This window comes from Typopeltis vanoorti, chromosome 21, assembly GCF_054136105.1.
Source record: "Typopeltis vanoorti isolate ZY-2024b chromosome 21, IOZ_Tvanoo_1.0, whole genome shotgun sequence".
NCBI lineage: Eukaryota > Metazoa > Arthropoda > Arachnida > Uropygi > Thelyphonidae > Typopeltis > Typopeltis vanoorti.
Genome location: NC_143569.1, coordinates 57,668,405 through 57,692,371, shown reverse-complemented (window position 1 = coordinate 57,692,371; position 23,967 = coordinate 57,668,405). Strand labels below are relative to the sequence as shown.

The following is a 23,967-nucleotide window of genomic DNA, read 5'->3' as shown; positions in this document are numbered from 1 at the left end:
TTGTTTTGCTAATCTTTCTTCGCCCATTCTGTTTAAGTGGCCATACCACCTGAGATTAGCTCTGCTAATGCATTCCTGGATGCTGACAATGTCAAGTTCTTTCTTAATATCCTCGTTTTTAATATGATATTGCCATTGATGCCATCTGTTCATGCCTCTAATCTTTCTCAGGACTCTCATATCTGCAGTCTCTAGTCTTTGGTCAAGTGTTTTACTTCTGACCCAGCTCTCAGATCCATAAGTTAAAACTGGTTTGAACACTGTTTTGTATACAGCTAATTTAGTGTTCCGACTAATTTCTCTCTTATTCCATATGAATTTATTCAATTGACTTCCCACCATACCAGCTTTGCTGATTCTGTTGTCTATTTCTATATTTAATTTACCATCTTCACTAAAAATCGTGCCTAAGTAGCTGAAATGTTTTACTTGTTCCACAGGTTCTCCATTCACAACACAATTGACATTTTCAATGATTCTGCCTATTTTCATTGTCTTTGTCTTTTTATTGCTGACCTTCATACCATATCTATTACAACAGTTATTCCATTTAGTCAGAGAATCTTGCAGACTTGTAGCAGATTTATTTAGAAGATAACATCATCTGCATAAAGCAAAGAGCTGACATTAACATCTCCAATTTTGATATCATGTTTAATACCACTTTCCTTCATAATATGATCCATATAGATAACGAATAACAGAGGGGATAATGTACATCCTTGTCTCACACCAGATTTAACATTAAACCATCTTCCTGTACTTCTTCAATTCTAACTGCTGACTTACAACTCAAATAAAGACTAAGTAACTAATAATTAAGGAAATTGATAGCGTACACTAGAAATATAAATTAAAAATAACTTTAATAAATACTTTCCGATATTTTGGCAATGTCACGTTGCCATCTTCTTGGGAACTTAAAATAAAGAACAGGTGCACGCAAGTGCTACATAACAGCAAATGAGAAACGAAGCGAGGAAGCTACCGTTTTCCTAAAGTCCTGATGGTGCTCCCCTGGCGGGCTATATTAGTAATTATTGGCCTTTGGGCTGAAGTTCTGATATATGTTTCCCAAATTTGGAGCAGTCTTATGCACCCAAATTTGTTGAGGTTTGGCATGTTCCTAAGGGCTGAGGATGATTCCATGAATAGTCTTTCATATTTGAACTTGCTGTGGTGTATTACTGTGGCTTTCTTCCACCTTATTCTGTGGCGGTTATCCAGAGCATGGTCTGCAAGCCCATAGTGGCTGTACTGGTGAAATCGGATGTATTCCTTGTGTTCTGAGATTGTGATATTTGCTGTCCTGCCTGTTTGGCCAAAGTAGGACAAATATCGGAAAGTATTTATTAAAGTTATTTTTAATTTATATTTCTAGTGTATGCAGTCAGTTTCCTTAATTATTAGCTTTCATGTTTAAGTGGCATATAAGCCTTTCAACAAGAATTAAAGACTAAGTATTGCTTGATATAATGCCCCCATTGACACCATATAACTGTAGCGTATTGAATAGCTTCTCTCTTGGTACCTTGTCATATGCCTTTTCCAAATCGACAAAACTTAAATACAGATCTTTGTTATATTCCCATGCTTTCTTGACTATTTGTCGTAAAGTGAAGATCTGATCCTGACAGCCTCTATTTGGCCTGAATCCAGCTTGTTCTTCACCCAGCTTCTCTTCCATAATTCTTCTCAACCGTTTCTCAAGTATACTTGCATAGATCTTGCCAGGAACACTCAGTAGGGAAATACCTCTGTAAATCTCACATTCAGTTTTATTTCCCTTTTTATATATGGTACTAAGAGAGCTCTATTCTAGTCATCAGGAATTCATCCCTCTGTCCAGGCATTCTGAACTATGCAGTGCAGCCACTGTAAGACTTTTATACCACCATACTTCAGCATTTCTGGTCGAATATCATCTACTCTTGCTGCCTTTTCACATTTCAAGCCTTTGATGGCTTTTTCTACTTCAAGTATGGATATGTATTCCTTACTGCATGCCTGGTCAGTGTTTTTTACCATTGTGCTGTCATCACTGCTTGTTTCATTTAGCAGTATTTCTCCATACTTCAAGGATATCTTTTTCTGCCATTTTCATTTCACCTTTATCTTCTCTAACTCCTTTTACAGCACTCTTTCCTTCCTAGGCTTCTTCAATAACCTCCAGAATATTTTGCCACCTTCTTGAGATTTATTTTCTATATTCTTGCCAAAGTCTTCCCATGACTTTTGTTTAGGCTAGTTTTACACACTGCTTAGCATTCTTGCATTTGTCTCTGTATTCTTTAAGAGCATAAGCTGACTTATTTGCCAGGAACTTTTGATATGCTTTCTTTTCCTTCACTGCCTCTTTAGCTTCCTGTGTCCACCATGGATTTCTAATTTTTCTATCCTTGCCGACTTCACCACATGCCTCTCTAGCTGAATCAATCAAGGCTTTCTTCATGGCTTGCCACTGAATATCCAAGGTTTGATTCCTGTTCTCAAACTCTTTCATGTTTTCTTCAATAATCTTTGTGTATTTTAGTCTACAGTTCACATCTGAGAGCTGCTCAACTTTTATTCGCTTTAAAGCTTTCTTGCATGTTATTCTTTTCAATATGAAATTCAATTTTATCCTGCTCAAGACTAAATAGTGATCACTTCCAATTTCAAATCCTCTGTACACTCTGGTGTTCTGAAACAGGGAGGAAACATCACTATCAACAATAACATAGTCAATGAGACTTTTCTTATTCCTCGCCTCTTCTCTCCAAGTGAATTTGTGCACATTTTTATGTTGGAACATGGTGTTAGTAATAACCATTCCATGTCCTAAGCAGAAATCTAACAGATATTTGCCATTATTATTAGCTTTGCTCTTTTCTCCAAATTTTCCCGAAATATTTTTGTATATCTGACAATCATTTCCTACTCTGCTATTTAGATTCCCAACAAGGACCAACTTTTCCTTTTTCATTGTGTCAGTTGCTTTTTTCTAAAGCCTCAAAAAATTCCTCCACTTCTACCTTAGTAGAACCTTCTGTGGGACCATAGGCACAAATAAGTCTCATTGTCCAGTTCCCCATTCTCATATTTGCCCACATTACTGAGACTGACTGCCATTCAAGAAGATTAGCCTCGTGTTCAAGAAGAAAGCCATAGTATTCAACAAGCCTGGTTCCCTGGCTTGTTGAATACTATGGCTACTCCTTTTCCTTGATTGTCATTGCCTGAATATAACATTTTGTATTTATTGCTCAGAAATATCTCACCAGGTTTTGTCTTTTTTGCTTCAGTCACTCGTATAATGTCGATCTGGTACTTATCTAATTCCTCAGCTAGCTCCATTTCTTTGCCATTCAGGCTTCTTACGTTGATAGTACCGATCTTTAACTCTAGTGATGTTGAGTTGGGGGTGTGTTTTCAGATTTGTTCCATTAGCTGACTTTTTGCTGTTCGCCCTGGTTCCCTGGCAAAAACAACGGGGGCCTCGTTTAACCGGGCGATGCCCCAGCTGGCATGAAATTTTGTCATGTTGTACCATCGTTTTTTATTTTGGTTTAACCAATAAGAATACAATTTTGTTGGCTAAATTTGAAATCCTCAGTTGTTCAGTATCCAAGTAGATACCCAACAGGGTGCACAACGAGAAGGTGAGGATTGGACATTAGTCAGAAGCCTTGGTCGGTTGTCTGCATTCCTTTAAAGGCTATGTGGAAATCTCCTCTCAGTTATACAGCTTCGCCCCAACTGGAAAACACCCTACCCAGCATAACATTTGTTTGTATCATCATATTTGTATGTGATATATGCCAATACAGAATACAGTTTGGTGGAAACTAATCTCATGTTACCAGCTCATCCTTGGTTGCTCAGTATCTAGGTAGATATATAGTAATGATGCACTTCAGAAACCCTAGTTGGTGCTCTGCATTACTTAGAGGGCTGTGTGGAGATCTCTCTCTTCTACTTATCAGGCTTTGACCCTTATACTAACTTTGTACAAAGGTTCTCAAATAAGAGAAGAATTAATTTTGTCATCATCATACCATATGAATGTGTGAGAAATGATTACAAAGTAATATGTTGTATTAGAAAAATGAATTTAAGATTATCTGTTTCTCAATATTTTGATGCTAGAATCTCTGCACATTTTGCTTTACTTTTCGGAATTAGTGAAAAATAAAATCATTAAATCTTATTTTTATCTGCTCTAGCATCATTCCAATCAATTTTTTCAAGCATCTCAAATGATACCTGAAAAATTGGTTGGGAAATTAATATCCGTGATTTGCACAGTTTTCATACCTGCCTTGTTTGGCTTTCCTTCTATCTCCAATAATCCTTGGAGTATTGAAAGTATTTACACTTGCTCATTTATTATGTTCCTAATACAGAATCACTTTAGAAGAAGTTATTTCTTTTTGCAAAAATTTGGAGAAACCACTGTGCCCATCAGTCTGGTAGAAGTTGGTCTTTCTCTGGATCACATCTGTATATTATAATTTTTTGTTAGCCGAAGTACGTATTAAGTTAAGACTGTGATATCTTAATAAAAGCAGTGTTTCATTTAAATTTGATTCTTTTGCAAAATTCAGACAAAATTCTCATTGTGCATTCAGCTGTTGCATGAACAGAATGACTGCTCACCTTGTTTTTTATTCACTACACTCAAGTTAAATCTAGAGATTTTGTGCTTTAAATTGACCGTCAAGATTAAATGGAAAATTAGAAGTACAGATAACCCCCGTATAATGCAGTACTTATACAACACGGTTTACAAATTGTAGTAATCCTTGTTCACCGTGGTCTACAAATTGTAGTAACCCTTTATCTTTTTGTATATTTTGCACTGTGTGACTTAAAAATCAAATTTTATCTTCGTTAAATTTGCGTTTGCCCATATCACGCATGTAGTTAGGGGAAATTGTCGTCGTTTTCTGTGAGGAAAGCTCATTAAAAACCACAAGTGTGTTAATCTCAAGCTGAGCACTTATTTTCTGGTGAGTTACATACATAATTAATATGTAATGCTTTTTATATGTAAAAAATTTATTTTTATAGTAATGGCCAGTTAGAGGGCTTTTGCAGTATGGTTGAAAACAAAATTATTGAATTAATTGATAGAGAAATAGATTTAAATGAGGAGGAACTGGTACAATTAATAGATGATGTTGAACCAAATGGCAGGGAAAGTTCTGCCAAAGATTCTGATTGTGATGAATCTGTTAAAGAATTCAGTTTAAAGAAATTAGCAGAAGGATTGGACTTGGCAAATTGGATATTTGTTTAACTCCATATTATGAACGTAATAAAAAAAATTGCAGCATAGTTGTAACAAAGGTCATATTACTGACTTCTTGATAACCAAGCCAGCTGAAATATGCAATGAGAATTATACAAATGACGTCCATGAGATAGACGGAGAAGTAGCGGCCAGGTAGCGAGCTAAATGAGTGCAGCATGCCGAGAAAGCCTGCATAAGCTGATCGATGTGCAGTACCATGTGGACCAACCTAGGCTGAACTATTCCCATCTACACCCGAGAGGAAAGACCATTATGCCGAGATCCAAGCCAGGCCCAGGAGAATCAACAGTCCGGACAAAGAGTTAATATACTGAAGACAAGAAATTAAAGGAAAAGCTTGATGAAATCACGGATCTGGTAAAGTACAAACCTTTAGTTAATTTTGTATGGAAAGAAGAATCATTGTGTGTTAGAGAACAAGGACACTCATTAATAGAACTCTAGTTAATTTATAGGCCGGACTGTAGTATATATTCAAATAGATGAATGCTTCAGATCTAGTAATGTGTTTCAGTGTATATTGGGAATGTTAATTAAGTTTGATGTGTTAAAGCATAACCATAAGCACAGATAATTAAACTAACACCTGAAGGAAATTGTAGATAAAGGAATTGAAAGGGTAAATCACTAAAGTTTGATAGTAATGTTCTTGATAAGGTCTTACCGTATTGATTGCAGTTTATTACATGTTAATTTCTCTAATCTCGGAATATGCTAGCTTAATTAAGTATAAATATTTTGGTGAAATGTATAATATGAATTTTCTTAATAAACCCTTGTGCTTTTACCTAATTAGTTGCATGATTTAATGAATCCAATGCACCACTCATTAAAATTCAGACCTAAGCGGAAGTTAATTGTTTGGTTAAGATCATGGCTGCAAACAAGGTAAACCTAGTTTCCAAATATCAATACTGAAGGTATTGATATTTGGAAACTAGGTATATATATATGTAGAACGATTGATCAAGTGCCTGTCTGAGAGTTCACTCCTTGGCTGAGAAGTTTTCCAATCTAAGGGTTCTGGGTGGCGCAGCAGAACAAATAAATTTTCCCAGGCCTTTAAGAGGAGGTAACTCCAGATTTTTGCAACTAAGGAATTGGCTCTACTCAGAGACAATCCCTTTGTTAATTTAATTCATGCATGTGACAGTCTAAGTGGCAGAAGTACACATAGATCTCTATATAACTAAATTAATAACTATATAACTGGTAGGATATCATCATCATCATCATCATCAGAAACCTTTTTAGTATTGCGGTTGTTCATGATTCTTCTGATGTCTTTCTGGACAAAGGAGGAAAACAGTACATTTTCTAGATAGTTGGAGGTGATTTGCCTTGGTCATGTATGTAAGAAGTGGATAAGAAGAGCGATGTCAAGAGTACAGCTTTATCTTTAGGTGATGTTGCAGCAGTGTTGTCTGAGTGAGTGTGTGTGTGTGTGAGAGAGAGGGAGAGGGAGAAGTGCAGATGGATAGGAATTGCAACAGCCTTTGCAAGAAAGCAGACTACCATGTTAAGTTCTGAATTAATCAAAAATGAAATTAATTTACGATTCCTTCAGACTTAACATGGGCTTGCAATTTTGAATCAATTATTGATGTACCAGAATGTACTAGACTTGTAAATTTAACTAAAATGTTACTAAGCTGAGAATCCTTCATTTAATATGTGATATTATAAAGTATTGAGAATTGCTAAACTGCTTAAGTGTGAGTACTTATAAATTGCTGGGTAAAAGAGATAATCCGATTAAATAGAAATGGCCGGAATCGAAACATCTGCATCATAGAGTACAGGTGCACCTTTTCGTAAGCAAATAACCTTCCCCCCCCACCACTCATATGCGCAGAAAAGTAGGCTAAGATTTCCGTGTGTGGCACGCAGTACTGTGTGACGTGAGGTGACTCTGAGAAAATGGGAGGAGTAATCGATGACATGGAGTGAACGTGGGGCGTGCAATTTAAAAAGTCAAGCAGCGCCGAGGAAGCTCTCTTGTGCTCTTGTGTGGAGTTGTGCTCCGGAGTTTTCAGGCAGTCTTACTGACGTGTATGTAGCCTCCTCATGGCGTCCCCTCGTTCCTCGTGGATTCGAGACAAGGACGGAGGAACTTTGCCGTAGATTTCCCAACAAATTACCGGACGGCGACCAGCCCAGCAGAAGATATTCGTCGATGCTTACGGAGATGTCGCCATGATGTTGAACGAGTTCACCATGGAACAATGTCTACCTATTTTCGGTGGCAGAAGAATGTGCAGACTGAAACCTATCTCAGAGAAGGCAGAAGAACATGGTGTCGAAAGAAATTGTCCAGACGAGATATGTAAAGTGCCCAGATAAGTCCCCAGCAATTGGTAACGTACAATCTATGTTTTATTATGTGTATATGTGTATGAGAAGAATGTATGTAAACTCTAGGAAGGACTTTAGAGAAAGTTTTCTTTGAATGATAAAGTAATAATGAGAATTTTGAATATTTTGTTAAGTGAATTAATTGAGAGTACGTGGTGCCTTAGAATTGTCTTTTAATGATAGAAAAGGTTATGGGAATGTTGTGAGAAGAAATTGCATAAGAGCGCATGAAGCTAGTCTAGTTATTCAGCTAATAATTGTCCTTAGTGTTATTGAATAAGTGTGGTTTTTCAAATGTAAATTGTAAGCATTAATTGAAGTTCTTTGTCATGCATGCTAAGATAGATATTGAGAATCTAAGTAAATTAGTGCTTACAAAGTTTCAATTGAATTAAATGTTTTGTTTCTTTTGTTTAACTGATGACTTGCCTGATTTTCTTCTCTGTTGCACTTGCTCATAAATTACGGACCACAGCAGGAGATTAAATTATAGAGAGGCTATGACTGCAAACGTAACTCTCAGTAACATAAGATTGTATGCTAAACTGTGTTCTGGTTCCTCGATTCTACACTATCTGTTAATCTAGGATTCGGGGTGGCGCAGTGAAAAATAAGTTTTCCTTGAATCCGAAAAAGGAATTAGAACCAGTGTGAGACAAAGGAATAGGTTTCTGCCATTAGTAATTCCTTTGTCCCACAAACCACTAGCATCGTTCTTGTAAGTATAGATCGGCCAAGGGAGATATTGAAGTTAAAAGAATTAAGTTTGAAGATAAAGTTTTAGTATAATTAAGGATTATCAAGAGATAAAGATAAGAGAATATAGACAAAAAATATAGAGTAAATTAATAAAATTAAAAGAGAAGCAAGATTTTACAACCATTTATGCAAGAGATGATTTTTCTACATTGAGCTCTGTAAAAGTTACTTAGTTTTGTTAACAAGCTCTGTTAACATTATTTTGCAGTTGTTGCATGCTTCACAATGGGCTATGGATGAAGCTGGAGGTTTTGTTTTTAACCCTTTAACTGCTGATTTTATATTCTACTGACATTGTCCCATGTGCTGAATTAATTTTGCAAAAAATTTATAAAATCAATTAAAATTCTTACAATTAAGAAGTCCGGGCTTCATACATTCTTGATATACACTTGTTCACTCACAAAAATGGCAATAATAGTGTTTTATAAAATTTGCATAATCTGTAAGGGATGTCCACTTCAGGGCGCCATTTTTTTTCCGTGCTCGAGTTAACTCGACCGTAGCAATTAAAGGGTTCAGCTACTTACGATATGTTTTTCCTTTGAACTGAGTGGGAAGTATAGGCTCTCATTCCAATATGGATTCTGTAACATGATCAAAATAGGTATCTGCATCTGGATAATGTAACAGATCCAGATACCTGTTGTATGAAAATTGTATGAAATTATGATCTGAAGCCTCACAAGAGAATCAGTTAAAAAAAAAAGATCTGAGTGTTGAGGACTGTCAGTATCCTGGTTGGTAGATAGAAAATTGCTTTAGGTTGTTGCTTACTTCAGATTCTTCAACCGCTTTTCTAGCCTGGTTACTGGAATCAGAAACTGAGAGCTAGTTGAAGTTGTAGCCATTATTCACTAAGGAAGACAAAAGATAACTTCACCATTAGGCTAAATGGATTGCAATATAGTTTCAAGGACAAGAAGTCATAGAGGTAAGAATGATTTTCAGAATTGAGAGAGAGTAGGAGAGATAGTGGTCAGAAGATCTCAGGCCACAGAAAACCAGAAAAGAGATTTGGCATACTCTATAAGCAGCTTCTGTTTATTTTTAAGTATAGTTCAATCACATACAAAAGTGTATTTTTGAATTTTATATTTCCATTTATTGTCAGTTAAACTGACCAACCAACTCTACTTTATGCTCTGATTTATTAGTCTCCTCCACTGTGTAATGTAATATAATGATTTATTATATTTTTAGTATTGTTGTATATAAATGGAAGATCAAGTAGAGGGTTGTGGAGTGGAGTGCCCTTGTGTGATGAGTCAGTGAACTCCTTGGAGGTGTCACATAATAATTATAGTAAAAATAATCTTTGGTTCCTTTTAGTCTTGTTTTTGTTTTCACTTCTATATTGATATTTTTGTTTTCTTAGTTGTTTTACTAGTTTTAATTCCTTTGTTCTTATACTTCTTATTGTATTACTTTTAGAATATTCATCATTATTAATCTTTTAACTTTATTTTTCCTGGTTGTATTCCTTATTTCTGTCTGATAAATTTCCTATATGAAGCTTCTGAGTTAGTAGAGAAAAATATTTTTCTCTACTATTTGGCTAATTGTTCTTCATCTATTATTGTTCACTAACAATCACTGCTAAGAAATTGATACTCTCTGCATCCCAATCTGTTCAAATATCTTCACATTTCTTAACAATATGGTCTGCATAAATTATAAATAACATTTCAGATAGCGTACAGCTCTGCCTTATATCTGATTTAACATCAAACCAACATCCCATTATATCTTTCAATTAGAATTGAAACTTCCGATTTGCAGCTTATGTATAAGTTGTGTTTTGTTCTTTATTATGTTCCATTTACTCCATATAGATTTAGTCCTTTGAATAGTTTTTATTTTATTTATTTTAATCGCATGGTATCATGTTTTTTAAGTTCAAACGCAATTAAATAGACATTTATCAACTATTTGACGTAAGATGAATATTTAGTTTTGACAACTCCTATTATCCATAAGAAAAATTTAAAGTTTTTACTTTAAATTTTTCTTAAGTTTGCTGGTGTCAACTTTCCTCAATGCCTACTAAGGACATTCTTATAATTCTCACTGTTTTATTTCATTTTTCATAAATTGGTTTGATGAAAGCTATACTCCAATTATCTGGAATTCAGCCTTGTGACTAAGCCTTCTGGATTATATTATATTACATTATATCTATATTCCCTGTTCCCTACAGTCCTGACTACACTAGTCAGGAACTTGCTCTATAATTCATGTCCATCACAAATTTATCACATTTTTCTCTGAGTGTTTTCTTCAGTCATTCATTCTCTAAGGTTTGGTTCTTGTTTTCAAACTTTTTCACTAAACTTTTAAGTGGTAGAGGAATTTTATCAGCTGATGTATGACTACTACTTTCTTAAGGAAGGGCTAGAAGTGGCTTGTAAAATAATCATATTTGGTCTCTGCTGTGGGTAAGCTACAGACTAGATAATCCATAGGTTACAGAAAGTCTGTAAACCTATTGTGTTAATGCACAATGTGTTTCAGAGGTGGTATTCAACGCACGCGCACACACACACACACACACACACAAAAAAAACCTTGAGCCATTACTCTTTGGTTGTAAAGACTTGGGTTAAATCATTTAGGACACAAAGAATCTTTATTGAAACTTATCAAATGAATATGAGTTAACTGGTCTCATTGCAGAGATTGCAATGAGTACCTTGTTTCAGGATGAAAACCTTTTTTGTTCTCTCCATGCACATTTTTATATTGCTGTATCTGTTATTATTAAGAAGACCTCCAAGGAGTCAGGAACTCATTGAGTGAGACCATATTATTTGCACCAGCTGTCACATCTGTTCTTAAATTCATTCATGTTACTTGCATACACAACATCCAATGACAATCCATTCCAATCATGCACTACTCTGTGAGAGAAAAATCTAGCCATAACCCCCTTCTTGACGGCATCCATTCTCAACTTTCATGGATGCCCTTGCATCCTTTCCTCACCCTCCATAAAATGAAAAATTCCATCCACTGAAATTTTGTATAACCCTTTCAGAACTTTGTAAGTCTTGATCATGTCATCCCCCTCTTTCTCCTATTTGCTAATGCTGCAGCCTACAAATTCTCAATCTGTATTCCACAATCCTGATATCATTTTTGACACACTCCTTTGCATCTCTCCACTGTATTAGGAGCACCACAGAAACCAGGAGACCAGACAGACCTGAATGCAATAATTCAGTTGAGGTCTTATCAAGGCCTTGTAAACAGGCAAAATGACTTCATTATCTTTACATGTCAGGGTTCATTTCAGCATTGTCATTATTCTCTGAGTTGTATTTACAATTTTTGCTATACGACCCTTGAACTTCAACTTCCTGTCTACTAAAACTCCAAGATCTCTAGCCTCATCAGTTTTTTCAATACAATATAATATAACATTGGATATCTAATCACACCAAGGTGCATGACTACATTTATTAACATTGAAATAACAACCATTTTCACATGCCCAAAATTCCAGCCTATTCAAAATCATTCTGCAAGTACTGCATATCAGCAGCACTCCTGATTACTCTACATATCTTTGCATCATCAGCAAATAGCTGTATGTCACATGTCAAAATCTTTCCCAATATCATTAATGCACAGTTTGAATAACAATGAACCAAGGACCGATCCTTGAGGCACACTGCTGGTTACCTTGAATTTTGCAGATTCACACCCATAAAAATCTACATACCACTTTTTTGATATCTGTCAGTCAGCCATCCTCTAATCCAGTGTTTCTCAAACTTCAGATATCCACATACCTCTTCTTAAATTTTCATTATTACCAAGTACCCCCTTATCAAAATAATAATAATAAATAAATAAAGTATATTTCATTGTAAATGTCTATTTTATTTGAATTTATATGTTCATGTAAACAAAAAATATGATTTATTTTTAATAGAACAAAATTTGGAATAGGTCCCATCCATGAAAATCCACATTTCAAGTAATTCATATCATCCTTACGAAGATTTTTCATCTTCTTCCTAGTTGGTTCTCTAAAGATGTCAGACGACACACCCTTATCAATTTCATTTGATCCAGATACAATATCAATGTTTTCTTGTTGCTTACAGCTACTTGTATTTGCTATATTACTCTCTTTTGTGTGTTATAAATCCAGTCTTTAATCAATGATCCATACTTAAGAATTGGAAAGCTAAAAAAATTACCATATTTACTTGAATATAACTTGCACTTTTTTCCCAAAATTAAAGCTAAAAAATCGTGGTGTGTGGGGATTTTCAGAAACTAAAGTTTTCAGAAAAAAACTGAAAATGGTGTGACTTACCAAGAAGTTACATTCTCCTATTCATTATCATTACTTTTGGCGTCGAGAACAGTTTCCTTGTGTGCATAGTCATAGGCATCTACCCAAATAGCTTCATCTTCTTTCCCATTCTCTTAAGTAATGGAATTGTTATTCGGAAGGGAGCAAGAGGGAGAATTAGCATTCCAACAGTTGAGTAGAAATGCTAATTCTCTTCAACCGAATTCCATAATATTGGAAATACATTCACTATATATTTCTTAGTTTTAAGACATTCACGATGGGGGTAGTGTCAAGCAAAACCATATGTTGCACCGACAACATATGGTTTTGCTAGAGTCTATACAGCAGTTTCTGTTGGAGGGGAGATGGGATTCATTGGTTAGTGTTGTTTTTATCCTAGTTGTCTCTAATTGCACTATTTGTTGAGAAATATATTACACAGACCACAAATAAGTTTTAAAAGAGGTAAACCGTGAGTAGACATATCGGTACACAATAAATAACGGAAAAAACTCACGTAGAAAGATTATTTATTAGTATAATTTTCGCCTGTGTGTCACAGGCATCCTCAGTACATTAAGCTCAAAATTAAACACTAACTGACAATTCCAAAAAGCGCCACTTAAGTAGCTGGTGTAAGATAACTAAAAAGGTCAATAACTTTCCTAAAAATAACTTTCCTTTTTAGGAAAGTTATTGACCTTTTTAGTTATCTTACACCAGCTACTTAGGTGGCGCTTTTTGGAATTGTCAGTTAGTGTTTAATTTTGAGCTTAATGTACTGAGGATGCCTGTGACACACAGGCGAAAATTATACTAATAAATAATCTTTCTACGTGAGTTTTTTCCGTTATTTATTGTGTACCGACAGACCACAAATGTCTCTTTAAATTAATTCAGTGACAATAAAACTACTTGTTTTTCTTGTCTTCAGTATAGTGATGCTGTTGGGGAAGGCGTGTTGTTTACTGCCGGGAGCGAGTTACTAACGCCAGGACGTGAACATTGTGGTGATAATTTATTGAGAAATATGTATGTTTAAAATAATTATTTTTTTTCTTAATAATGATTCCATGCGTTAACGATGCCTAGCCAAAAATTGCCGTGTACCCCCTGAAGACCTTTTACGTACCCCCAGGGTACGTGTACTTTGAGAAACACTGCTCTAATCCATGCAGCAGTTTATAATCTAATCCCATATTATTATTATTTGACACCTCCAGGGAGTCCAAGGACTCATCAAGGGAGGACACCTGCTCTACAACTCCGTCTCCACCATTCAATCACCAACTGACTGCAACTACACCAACGCCATCTACCGCTGACCATCTCTGGTATTTCCACAGACAATCACAAACATCCATGCCTACTGTGGGATTTGAACCTACAACCTTTTGGCTAGAGAGTGGATACGCTATCCACTCACCACTCAGCTAACCAGGCCAGATATTCTCCAATTTATTGGGTTTACTTATGTTGTTCAATTATTCTTTCTATTTTTTATTTGAATAAAGTGCTGAATTTTTACATTGCATTTTTTTTTTTTTTTTTTTTTATACAAAAAATAAGGAAATATTTTGTACATTTGCATATGATATGCTTGGTGATGAAGTGAACTTTATGCATAATAAAGTTTTTTTTCCCTTGAGGATGTAGGGCTAATCTCAGTGACCAGTACTTCACTAATCGCCAAGATAGGTATGTAGTATTCCATGACTGTACAGATTTAGCCAATTTCTTTGATGATTTAGTATCAGCAGTATCAACATTTTCATTGCAACTTGAGAAGGATAATTCTGTGAAGCTTCATCCCAAATGGTCTCTTCATCCCTCTGAAGGTATTGTAACTGGTAGAAACTTAGTTATTAGTATTACAATTTTTACAACTTATGTATAGTTTTAAAATTTCAAATTAGTATTTAAATTTTAACTTCAAAATTTTCCTTAGAGTAATTGTTATTTCGTTTCTGATTATCACAATCAGTTGGACTTGGCCATAAGATATATTTAAATGGATTGCTTCAGGAAACTGATTACATCTTGTATCATATTCCTATGCGTTTCTGTCTGCTGTTCAAAATGATTGATTTTCTACTTTCATTATCGCAAAGGATGATACTTAAAAGATCATCATAGCATTAAAAAAAAAAAAAAAATAGAAGCAGCTCGAACATTTATACAACCAACCCTAACTATAGAGAACTGTGGGGATTAGACAAATAGTTTGTTAAAGTGGATAGTTTACCATAGTGAATTTCCTTTAGCATAGCATTATATCTATATGGACTTAATTTGAGACTTTCTGTTAGTTTGTTATAATGCTTTTATTGTAGTATTGAGATGACGAATTGAACGAGAATTGACTATATTTTGATTTTATTCTGTTCACCATAAACCGATCCTAACAATATCCTAGATCTGGCGTGAAGTTATTTCTTCAAACTTAAATAGTGTGTGTGTGTGTGGGGGGGGGGATATGTCCTGCCTGTCTGATGTCCAGGGGTTTCAAAAGACTTCTAAATCAGCTGCAAAAAAAAAAAAAAAAAGTGCAGCTTTCTTTGCATCTGATTTAATGAGAAGATTGTTAAATTGTTTAACTAAAATTTTTAAAAATTATTCCACATTCATCCTGAACAAGTTTCAGAAGAAGACTAAATTGGAGCGAAGCAGCAGTTGTGGTCCTTTTGAAGAAACTGTTCCTAATAAATGCATGCATCTTCACAATAGAAAGGGGTTTCAAACGACTTCTAAATCAGCTGTAAAAAAAATATTGTGCAGCTTTCTTTGCATCTGATTTAATGAGAAGTTTTTGAAGCAAAATAAGAAAATTTTAAAAGTTAAATAATAAAGTTAAATAATAATAACAAAATAATAAAGTTAAATAATAATAACAAAATAATAAAGGTTAAATTATCCTTTGACAGTAATCTCTCAAATTTCTCTTCAAGAAATTTGAAAGATTATTGTCAAAGGATAACTGACATTAGTAATTTTTATTTTAAATTGTCTTGTTTAAATTCCTTTTTGAAGAAACAGTATTAGAGAAAGCATAACTATACATCACTAAGAAATTTAAAAAATGTTCTTTAAAACACAATCATCGTAAATTGCATGTACTACTCTGCCTCCGTAGAACAGTTATGAGGACAACCTAAGGACTAGGTTGTCCTCATAGATTGTAAGGATCATAATGATTCTGTTTGGAATGTGAGGAGTCTATAAGGACTTTTCAACTGTAGGTAAGTTAAATGGTTTCATATTGAAGAGGAAGAGTTATTTTTCTTCTTGGAAAATTAGTTTTTTTCCACACAACAGAATCTTTTATGAGAATATTTCAGGTGAAGGTGATTTAGGCATTCTCATCTGGAAATGGAAGAGGTTTTTCCTCCTAGAAATTCATTTTTCCATTTTGCAAAATATGCAAACTGGCCTTAATCCACCTTAATTGCTTTACTCAAATTTCCAAAAAAATACTATTATTTTAGCAGTTTCATCCAACTTCATATGCATGGAAATTGCATTTTGATCAGATATCTAGGTAGATAATTAGTTTTTAATGGCACATTTTGAATATATACGCATAACTATATCATAAAGAAATAAAGTAGTTAAATTTTAACTTGGGGTTGTAATGCATCAACTGTTAAAACAGTAGCCTTGCCTCTGGTCTTCCCAGTTTCAGAGCATTGTTTGCCAATTTAGAGCCAAAGTCACCACAGTGCTTTCATGGACATACAGCTTAACATAATGAGAACCATCTCTGGTACCTTGTGATCTACTCTTCTCCCATGGTTACCTGTTCTTTCTCACATCACTTCCTCATAAGAGAAGAAACTACCATCCAAGAAATAAATAAAATTAGAAATAGCATATACTTTCCGATACATCAAGATACAATCCAAGAAATAAATAAGATTAGAAATAGCATATACCTTCGTATACATCAAGATATCTACAGCCTTACCTCCAGATCTCAAATTTGGCTTGTGGAAATACCAGATGATGGTCCTAAAGACAGTGGAGAAGAAAAGACCTTGGAATGAACTGTAACCAAGTACTTGATTATAGATCCAACTATTGAACCATCATCATTATCAAATTCCTGACATGTACCCTCAAGGATGTGATACAGGATATGATAGTACTACATAAAAAACTTACATCACCACTAACTTCCTATGTACAATTTTCCTCCAAATCAATCTGTTACCTGTAAAGACTCCAACATTATCAGGTCGTATATTTCTAAGGCACTTTTTACTATATCAGTCAACCTATGAGAGTGGTCTGAAAAGTTCTCGGCCTAACAATGAAAAAACAAATTTATAATTTCAAAATTATTTTTATTTTTCAACTTAATCTCCCTTAAGACTAATACATTTATTCCAGTGATGCTCCAGTGCCATTATCTCATCCCTCTACCCCTCTACAGCTGCAATCACCTCTTGATTCAAAGAAAATTGCTGACCAGCGAGGAAGAGTTTAGTTTTTGGAAGAGATAAAAGTCAGAGGGAGCCAAATCTGGAGAATAGGGTGGATGTTATCACAATTCATAGTGCAGATCCCTTTATTTTCCCATTGCCAAAACACCTTTGTGGACAGGTGTATTGTCTTGATGAAAAATGATCTTTTTCTTCTGCAAACTGGGTCTTTTCTCAAGAATTTTTTTGTCTAGTCTGGTTAAAAGATTGGAATAATATTCTCCGGTTACTGTTTTACCCTTTTCAAGATAATTAATAAACAAAACGCCTTTAGCATCCCAAAACAGGGATGCCATGATTTTTATTGCTGATGGAACTGACTTTGTCTTCTTTGGTGTTGAACTACCGACTTCTGTCCACTGTTTTGACTACTCTTTGGATTCTAGTGTGTAATGGTGAATCCAAGTCTCATTCATAGTAATAAATCGACACACAAAATCGGTTTTATTCTTGTTAAAATGCTCCAAGCACTGTTCAGAGATTTTCATGCGAGTGTGTTTTTGATCTGCTGTGAGCAAGTGTGGCACCCATCTTGTGCAAAGCTTTTTCATATGCAATTCTTCATGCAAAATATATCCTACATGTTCTTTTGAAATGCCTATAGTCTCAGAAATTTCATTCACTTTGATTCGCTGGTCATCCAATACCATATCGTGCACTTGATCAAGGATTTCTAGTGTTGTTACACATTTTGGACATCCTGCACGTGGATCATCGTCAAGGCCGATACAGCCACATTTAAACTCGGCAGCCCATTTCTTAATTGTCAAATAAAGAGTGCTCATAAACTTTTATGAACTTAAAATGAATTTCTTTGGCATGAAACCTTCCTTTACAAAGAATTTTATAAGTGCACAATACTCAATTTTATTCATTTCAAGGGATACAGGCAACACATTTTCTTCAGATAGCTATATAAACAAAATATTTGATAGAATGACTTGCAATTACACATGGATGCTTATGACAGATGTACCAACTTAGAAAAAAAAATTGCCAATAGTGTTGCCATCTATGGTCGAGGCTGAGAACTTTTCAGACCACCCTCGTATATCTTGGTCTACCTTTTTGTCTTTTTTCTGGCAACCTGTCAGAGAACACTTCTTTTGCTAACCTTTCCTCTACCATTCTGTTTAAGTGACCATACCACCTGAGATTAGCTCTGCTAACACATTCCTGGATGCTAACAATGTCAAGTTCTTTCCTGATATCTTTGTTTTTATGATATTGCTATTTGATGCCATCTGTTCATGCCCCTAATCTATCTCAGGACTCTCATATCTGTGGTCTCTAGTCTTTGGTCAAGTGCTTTATTTCTAACCCAGCTTTCAGATCTATAAGTTAAAATTGGTTTGAACACTGTCCTGTATACAGCTAATTTACTATTTTGACTAATTTCTCACTTATTCCATACAAATTTATTCAGTCGACTTCCTACCATATACCAGTTTTGTTGATTCTTTTGTCTATTTCCATATTTAATTTACCATCTTCACTAAAAATTGTGCCTAAGTAGCTGAAATGTTTTACTTGTGCTATGGGTTCTCCATTAACAATGTAGTTGATATTTTCAATGCTTCTGCCTATTTTCATTGCCTTTGTCTTGTTATTGCTGACCTTCATACCATATCTATTACCACAGTTATTCAATTTAGTAAGGGAATCTTGCAGACTTGTACCAGATTTATTAGAAATATAACATCATCTGCATAAAGTAAACAGCTGAGAAGTTTGGATATCAGGTTTAATACCACTTTCCTTCATAATATGATCCATGTAGATAATGAATAACAGAGAGGATAATGTACGTCCTTGTCTGACACCAGATTTAACATTAAACCATCGTCATGTACTTCCTTCAGTTCTAACTGCTGACTTACAACTCAAATAAAGACCAAGTATTATTTAGTCTTTATTTGAGATACTCTTGGTACCAAGAGTATCTCAAATTAGACATACGATAAGATGTCTTTTCCATATCTACAAAACTTAAATACAGATCTTTGTTATATTCCTATGATTTCTCAACTATTTGTCTTAAAGTGAAAATCTAATCCTGACAGCCACTGTTTGGCCTGAATCCAACTTGTTCTTCAACAAGCTTCTTTTCTGTAATCCTTCTCAACCATTTCTCAAGTATACTTGCATAAATCTTACCAATTATATCGTTACTTACCAGTTATATAGTTTTTAGTTAAATCTTAACTATTGAACCTCCAGGATTCAATTTACTTTGATCTCACAAGCCAGCTAAACAGATATAGGACTGAATAAAGCAGCTGTGCCTATTAATTACATCTGTGGGGAATTTCACAGTCATGCTTTTGCATGTGCGGTACTGTGCATCATATCACTGATGACTTACCCACATACTCTTTCCCCTGGATATCTCAGGAACTTGCATTTACACCCAGATAGCATCATTGATTGGCTAACTAATAGTTTTGCATGTTAATTGTTTTAATAAATAAAACAATTTTGGCAATACATATGTGAAACCATCAATAGGCTGAACTGTAAAACTGTCTGACATTTACCAGTTAACTCAAGATAAAGAGACTTGGAAGACCATAATTTGCAATCTTTAATTTTTAATGTAAATCTCTTCTCTTTTCACATTGTATCACATGTGAATAAACTATGATGATGATTTTATCCCATATGCTAAATGATAATAAAACAATAAAAATCAATTTTAATAAATTATAATTTATTAAGAATTATTACCAAATCTTTTATAGCTCAGTTGATTTCAATGATTCCCTTCTGCTGGAAAGACCTGGGTTCAAGTCCAGGATACAAAGAACCTTTATTAGGACTTTTCAAGTGAAAGTTAGTTAGCCAGTCTCATATGTATATGGCAGGGTTTTTCCTCCTAAAAATTCAGGTTTTTCATCTCACAAGTAGGCCAACATAATTAACAATCATAATACACTATGCATGTAGGATTAACTATTCCTATCATAAGCAATATCATAAGCAATAGTTTTTTGATGCCCACACATACATACACACAAAACAAAAAAAAGGAAAAAAAAAAGTATAGGTATTATTTCTGGGAAATTCCCAAGTTACTCCTCTTAAAAAGCTATTATTTTTACAGCAATTTTTGCCTGTTTTCGTTTAGGAGTGTCCCTTATTTTAAATACATTGGCTTTTTACTCAAGAATTCTTAGGGTATTATAAGTGTATTTTAAGGGTAAATATATGCAGACTAATAGAGGAAGAAATTTTGCACATACTTTGTTTGGATGTTAGGATGTCTTCATTCTCCATACTTCTGCTGTTAGGCTGTTAAAGGGGGGGGGGTTTAGAAACGTGGGGGTGTTTGAGGCAAGGTGGGAAGATTAATTAGAAAACGCGTTTTTTTTTTTAAAAATAATATATATACATATATAATATATTTAAGAGCGCTTCTTTGGGGAAAGGGTTTTATGGGAAATGGGCGGGGGAGAGCGTTAACGGGGTGCGAGCCGTTTCAATAGTGTTATCGTCATCGGAACATTTCAGGATAAGTGTAGGGCTATGTCATGACGGCTTGGTGTATCTGCTTTTGGGGAGCTTGTGTCGCTTATTGGTCGGAGTCATGACCTAATTTTTATGTTGTGGAGCTTCCAACACTTGGAAATTAGGTAGGACGTTGATTGAGTTTTCGTCACATTTTATGGCAATTGTTTCTGATATTCTAAGCACTGTTTTGTTGTCTTGTTTGTCTATTATTATGACCTTGTAAATTTGCGGGGTATGTTTCTGTTCAAGGGCGTGGACTGCTATTTCTATCTTCCCTGTACTCTGTATTCTATTTTTCTTTTTGATGTCGCTTTTTTGTGTTTAAATGTTCTGGAATAGGGATGTTACAGTTGCGATAGTGTTCTTGTAGTCTAGCCCATAAAGACCTGATGGTAGAACCTGTATAGTATCACAGTCTTTTTGGCAGGGAAATTTGTAGACTATATTGTGGTGTTCTAATATTTCTTTGTGTGTGAGAGATTTAGTGGGTTTTAAGAGAGTTGCTAATTTTTGGTTTGTGGTGAATACTTTGCTGTCTTTACTGCTAAGGCAGTAAAGACAGCAAAGCAGAAGGCTCGGGAATCCTTTGGAGAAAGATTAGACTCATCCTATGCAAATGCAAACAAAGTATTCTGGCAGACCATCCACTGCCTTCGAGGGAGGAAATCGTGCACAGCAAGGGCAATTAAGGCCTCTGATGGTGCACTTTTAACAACTGAGAAGGATATCCTCCACAGATGGAGGGAATACTTTGAGAGCCTTCTTAACCTGGGTGGCCCAGCATTTGTGGACATCCAAGAGGTGCAGATCGGGGCAATGACTAGTTTCACAGCAGAAGAGGCCCATTTAGCAATAAAATTGCTAAAATTGGTCAAGGCTGCTGGCAATGATGAAATTCAGCCCGAAATGCTAAAAGCCTTAAATCGAGACAGTGTTCTCTGGCTGACTCGAGTGCGTCCGGCTGCTTGATTATCTGGGCGAGCACCAAAGCAATAGCAGACAGTCATAATAATACCAGTCTTTAAGAAGGGAGACCAGAAGGATTGCAGTAACTATTGTGGCATCTCTCTGCTCAGCCTGCCTGGGAAAGTGTATGCTAAGTGCTTGGAAAGACGGTGCAGGAGCATAGTTGAGTCAAAGTTCCAGGAAGAACAATGTGACTTTCGTCCTGGTAGAAGCACAACTGACCAAATCTTCACTTTAAGGCAAGTCTTTGAGAAATCTTGGGAATATGCCAAGAATGTCTACACATGTTTTGTGGACTTGGAGAAGGCATATGACCAGATTCCTCGGGATAAGCTTTGGCAAGTAGAGGAGTATGGAGGGGATGGTCAACTATTAGCTGCCATCAAGTCCCTGTATGAATGCCCAGAGTTGTGTCAGGGTAAACAGCACAAAGTCTGACCCTTTCACAGTCTCCTTTGGCCTCTGCCAAGGGTGTGTTCTGTCACCCCTCCTTTTCATAATATTTATGGACTGGATTGATAGGCACAGCTGAGGCACTGAGTGTGTCAGAATTGGAAAATGTAGCTTTGGACGTCTGCTTTTTGCAGATGACCTAGTTCTGCTTAGCTCTTCCACAGATGACCTCCAGCAGACCCTGGATAGGTTTGTAACTGTTTGTGCAGATGCTGGAATGAAGATCAGTGTGGCCAAAACTGAAACATTTGTGGTCTCAAGACAACCATTCCAGTGCACTCTAGATGTAAGTGGAGTCCCAATGAGGCAGGTGGAGAAGTTTAAATACCTTGGGTCCATATTCACAAATGATGGAAAATGGGACGTAGAGCTAGATACTCGAATTGGCTTAGCAAGCTCAATATTGCAGGAGCTTGGCCGTTCGGTAGTATTGAAGCGGGAGTTAAGCCAGAAGGCAAAGCTGGCTGTCTTCAATACAGTCTATGTCCCCATCCTCACCTATGGTCATGAGAGTTGGGTAATGACTGAAAGAATGTGGACATGAATCCAAGCAGCTGAAATGAGGTTCCTTCGAGGGGTTGCGGGGCTGACAAAACTCGACAGAGTCAGAAGCTCTGCAATTCGGGAAACCCTCAATATTCAATCACTGCTTCTCTGTGTTGAGAGATCACAGTTACGTTGGTACGGGCACCTGGTCAGAATGCCACAAGAGAGGTTCCCTCAGCAGGCCCTCTTTGCCAACCCAGAGGGTGGGAGGCCACGTGGAAGGCCAAGGACTTGCTGGATAGATTATATCCAAAACGGTGGACACGTTTGGGAATCCCACCAGAACACCTGAGCTTGATGGCAGAGGATCGTGACCATTGGAAGTTCTTCTTGCAGCTGTTGCCCCCACAACCCAATTAGGAAGAGTGGGCCTTGAAGATGTATGTATGTATGTGAATACTAGTTTATAGTCAGTGTGTTTGAAAATGTATTTGTAGGAAAAAAAAGGAAGATGGGATGGAATTAATGTTATTTGTTAGGTCTGTTATTGTCAGAAATTACATTTCAGTCTCCTAAGGACCTACTAGTTTCAATAGTCCACCTAGATCTTTATTTTCCTTTGGGTCTTTTTCCTGTCACCTCTTATTACATATCTTTCCTTTGCATGCTGTTTAAATGCCAGCTCACACATTCTTGAATCCTACTGATGTTAATTTCCTTTCTGATATGTTCATTTTTGTCAGTTATGAATCTGTTCATTCTTCTGATTTTTTTCAGAACTCTCATATCTGTGTGTGTGCCCCACTGTTTGATCATCTGTTTTATTTCTAACCTGACTTGAATTCAGATCCATAAATTAAATTGGTTTTTAACGCTGTCTTTTAATACTGCTAGTTTAGTGTTTTGGCTAACTAATTTCTTAATCCATATACATTAAACTGGCTCCCACCATACCAGGCTTAGTTTATTCTATTATCTAGGGGCATTCTTAATCAGGTTTATAAGAAGCCAATTTACCTGGAATGTTACTCATCTTTCATTATAATTGATTCCATGTTCTGCCTATTTTCATGGTTAATGCTGATTTTCACACTGATTGATTTATTAAAGCAGTTATTCAGCTAATTAGTCCTGAAGATTTGCAGTGGATTTGTTTAGGAGTATAACATCAGTGTAATGTAATGAGCTGAGTTTCTCCAATTTTGATCAGGTTTAATTCTAGTTTAGTCTTTCATAATGTGAATTCAGCATGCATCCTTGAGTTACAAGTTTACACCATTCTTCTTTTACATTATTTCATTTCTGACTGCTGACTTGCACTTTAAGTCTAGTCACTATATTGATTTATGTAA

At 35.6% G+C, this 23,967-nt stretch overlaps 1 protein-coding gene across 7 annotated transcripts in view; it reads left to right on the top strand.

The window, feature by feature from the left end:
* Window positions 1–23,967, top strand: part of PGS1 (Phosphatidylglycerophosphate synthase 1) — a 94,494-nt gene that overhangs the window by 22,484 nt on the left and 48,043 nt on the right. For all 7 annotated transcript variants that reach the window (XM_090410917.1, XM_090410915.1, XM_090410912.1 and 4 more), the window contains exon 5: window positions 14,376–14,557. In XM_090410917.1, coding sequence (XP_090267043.1) covers window positions 14,376–14,557 — 182 coding nt within the window. The remainder of the gene's footprint in view (window positions 1–14,375; window positions 14,558–23,967) is intronic.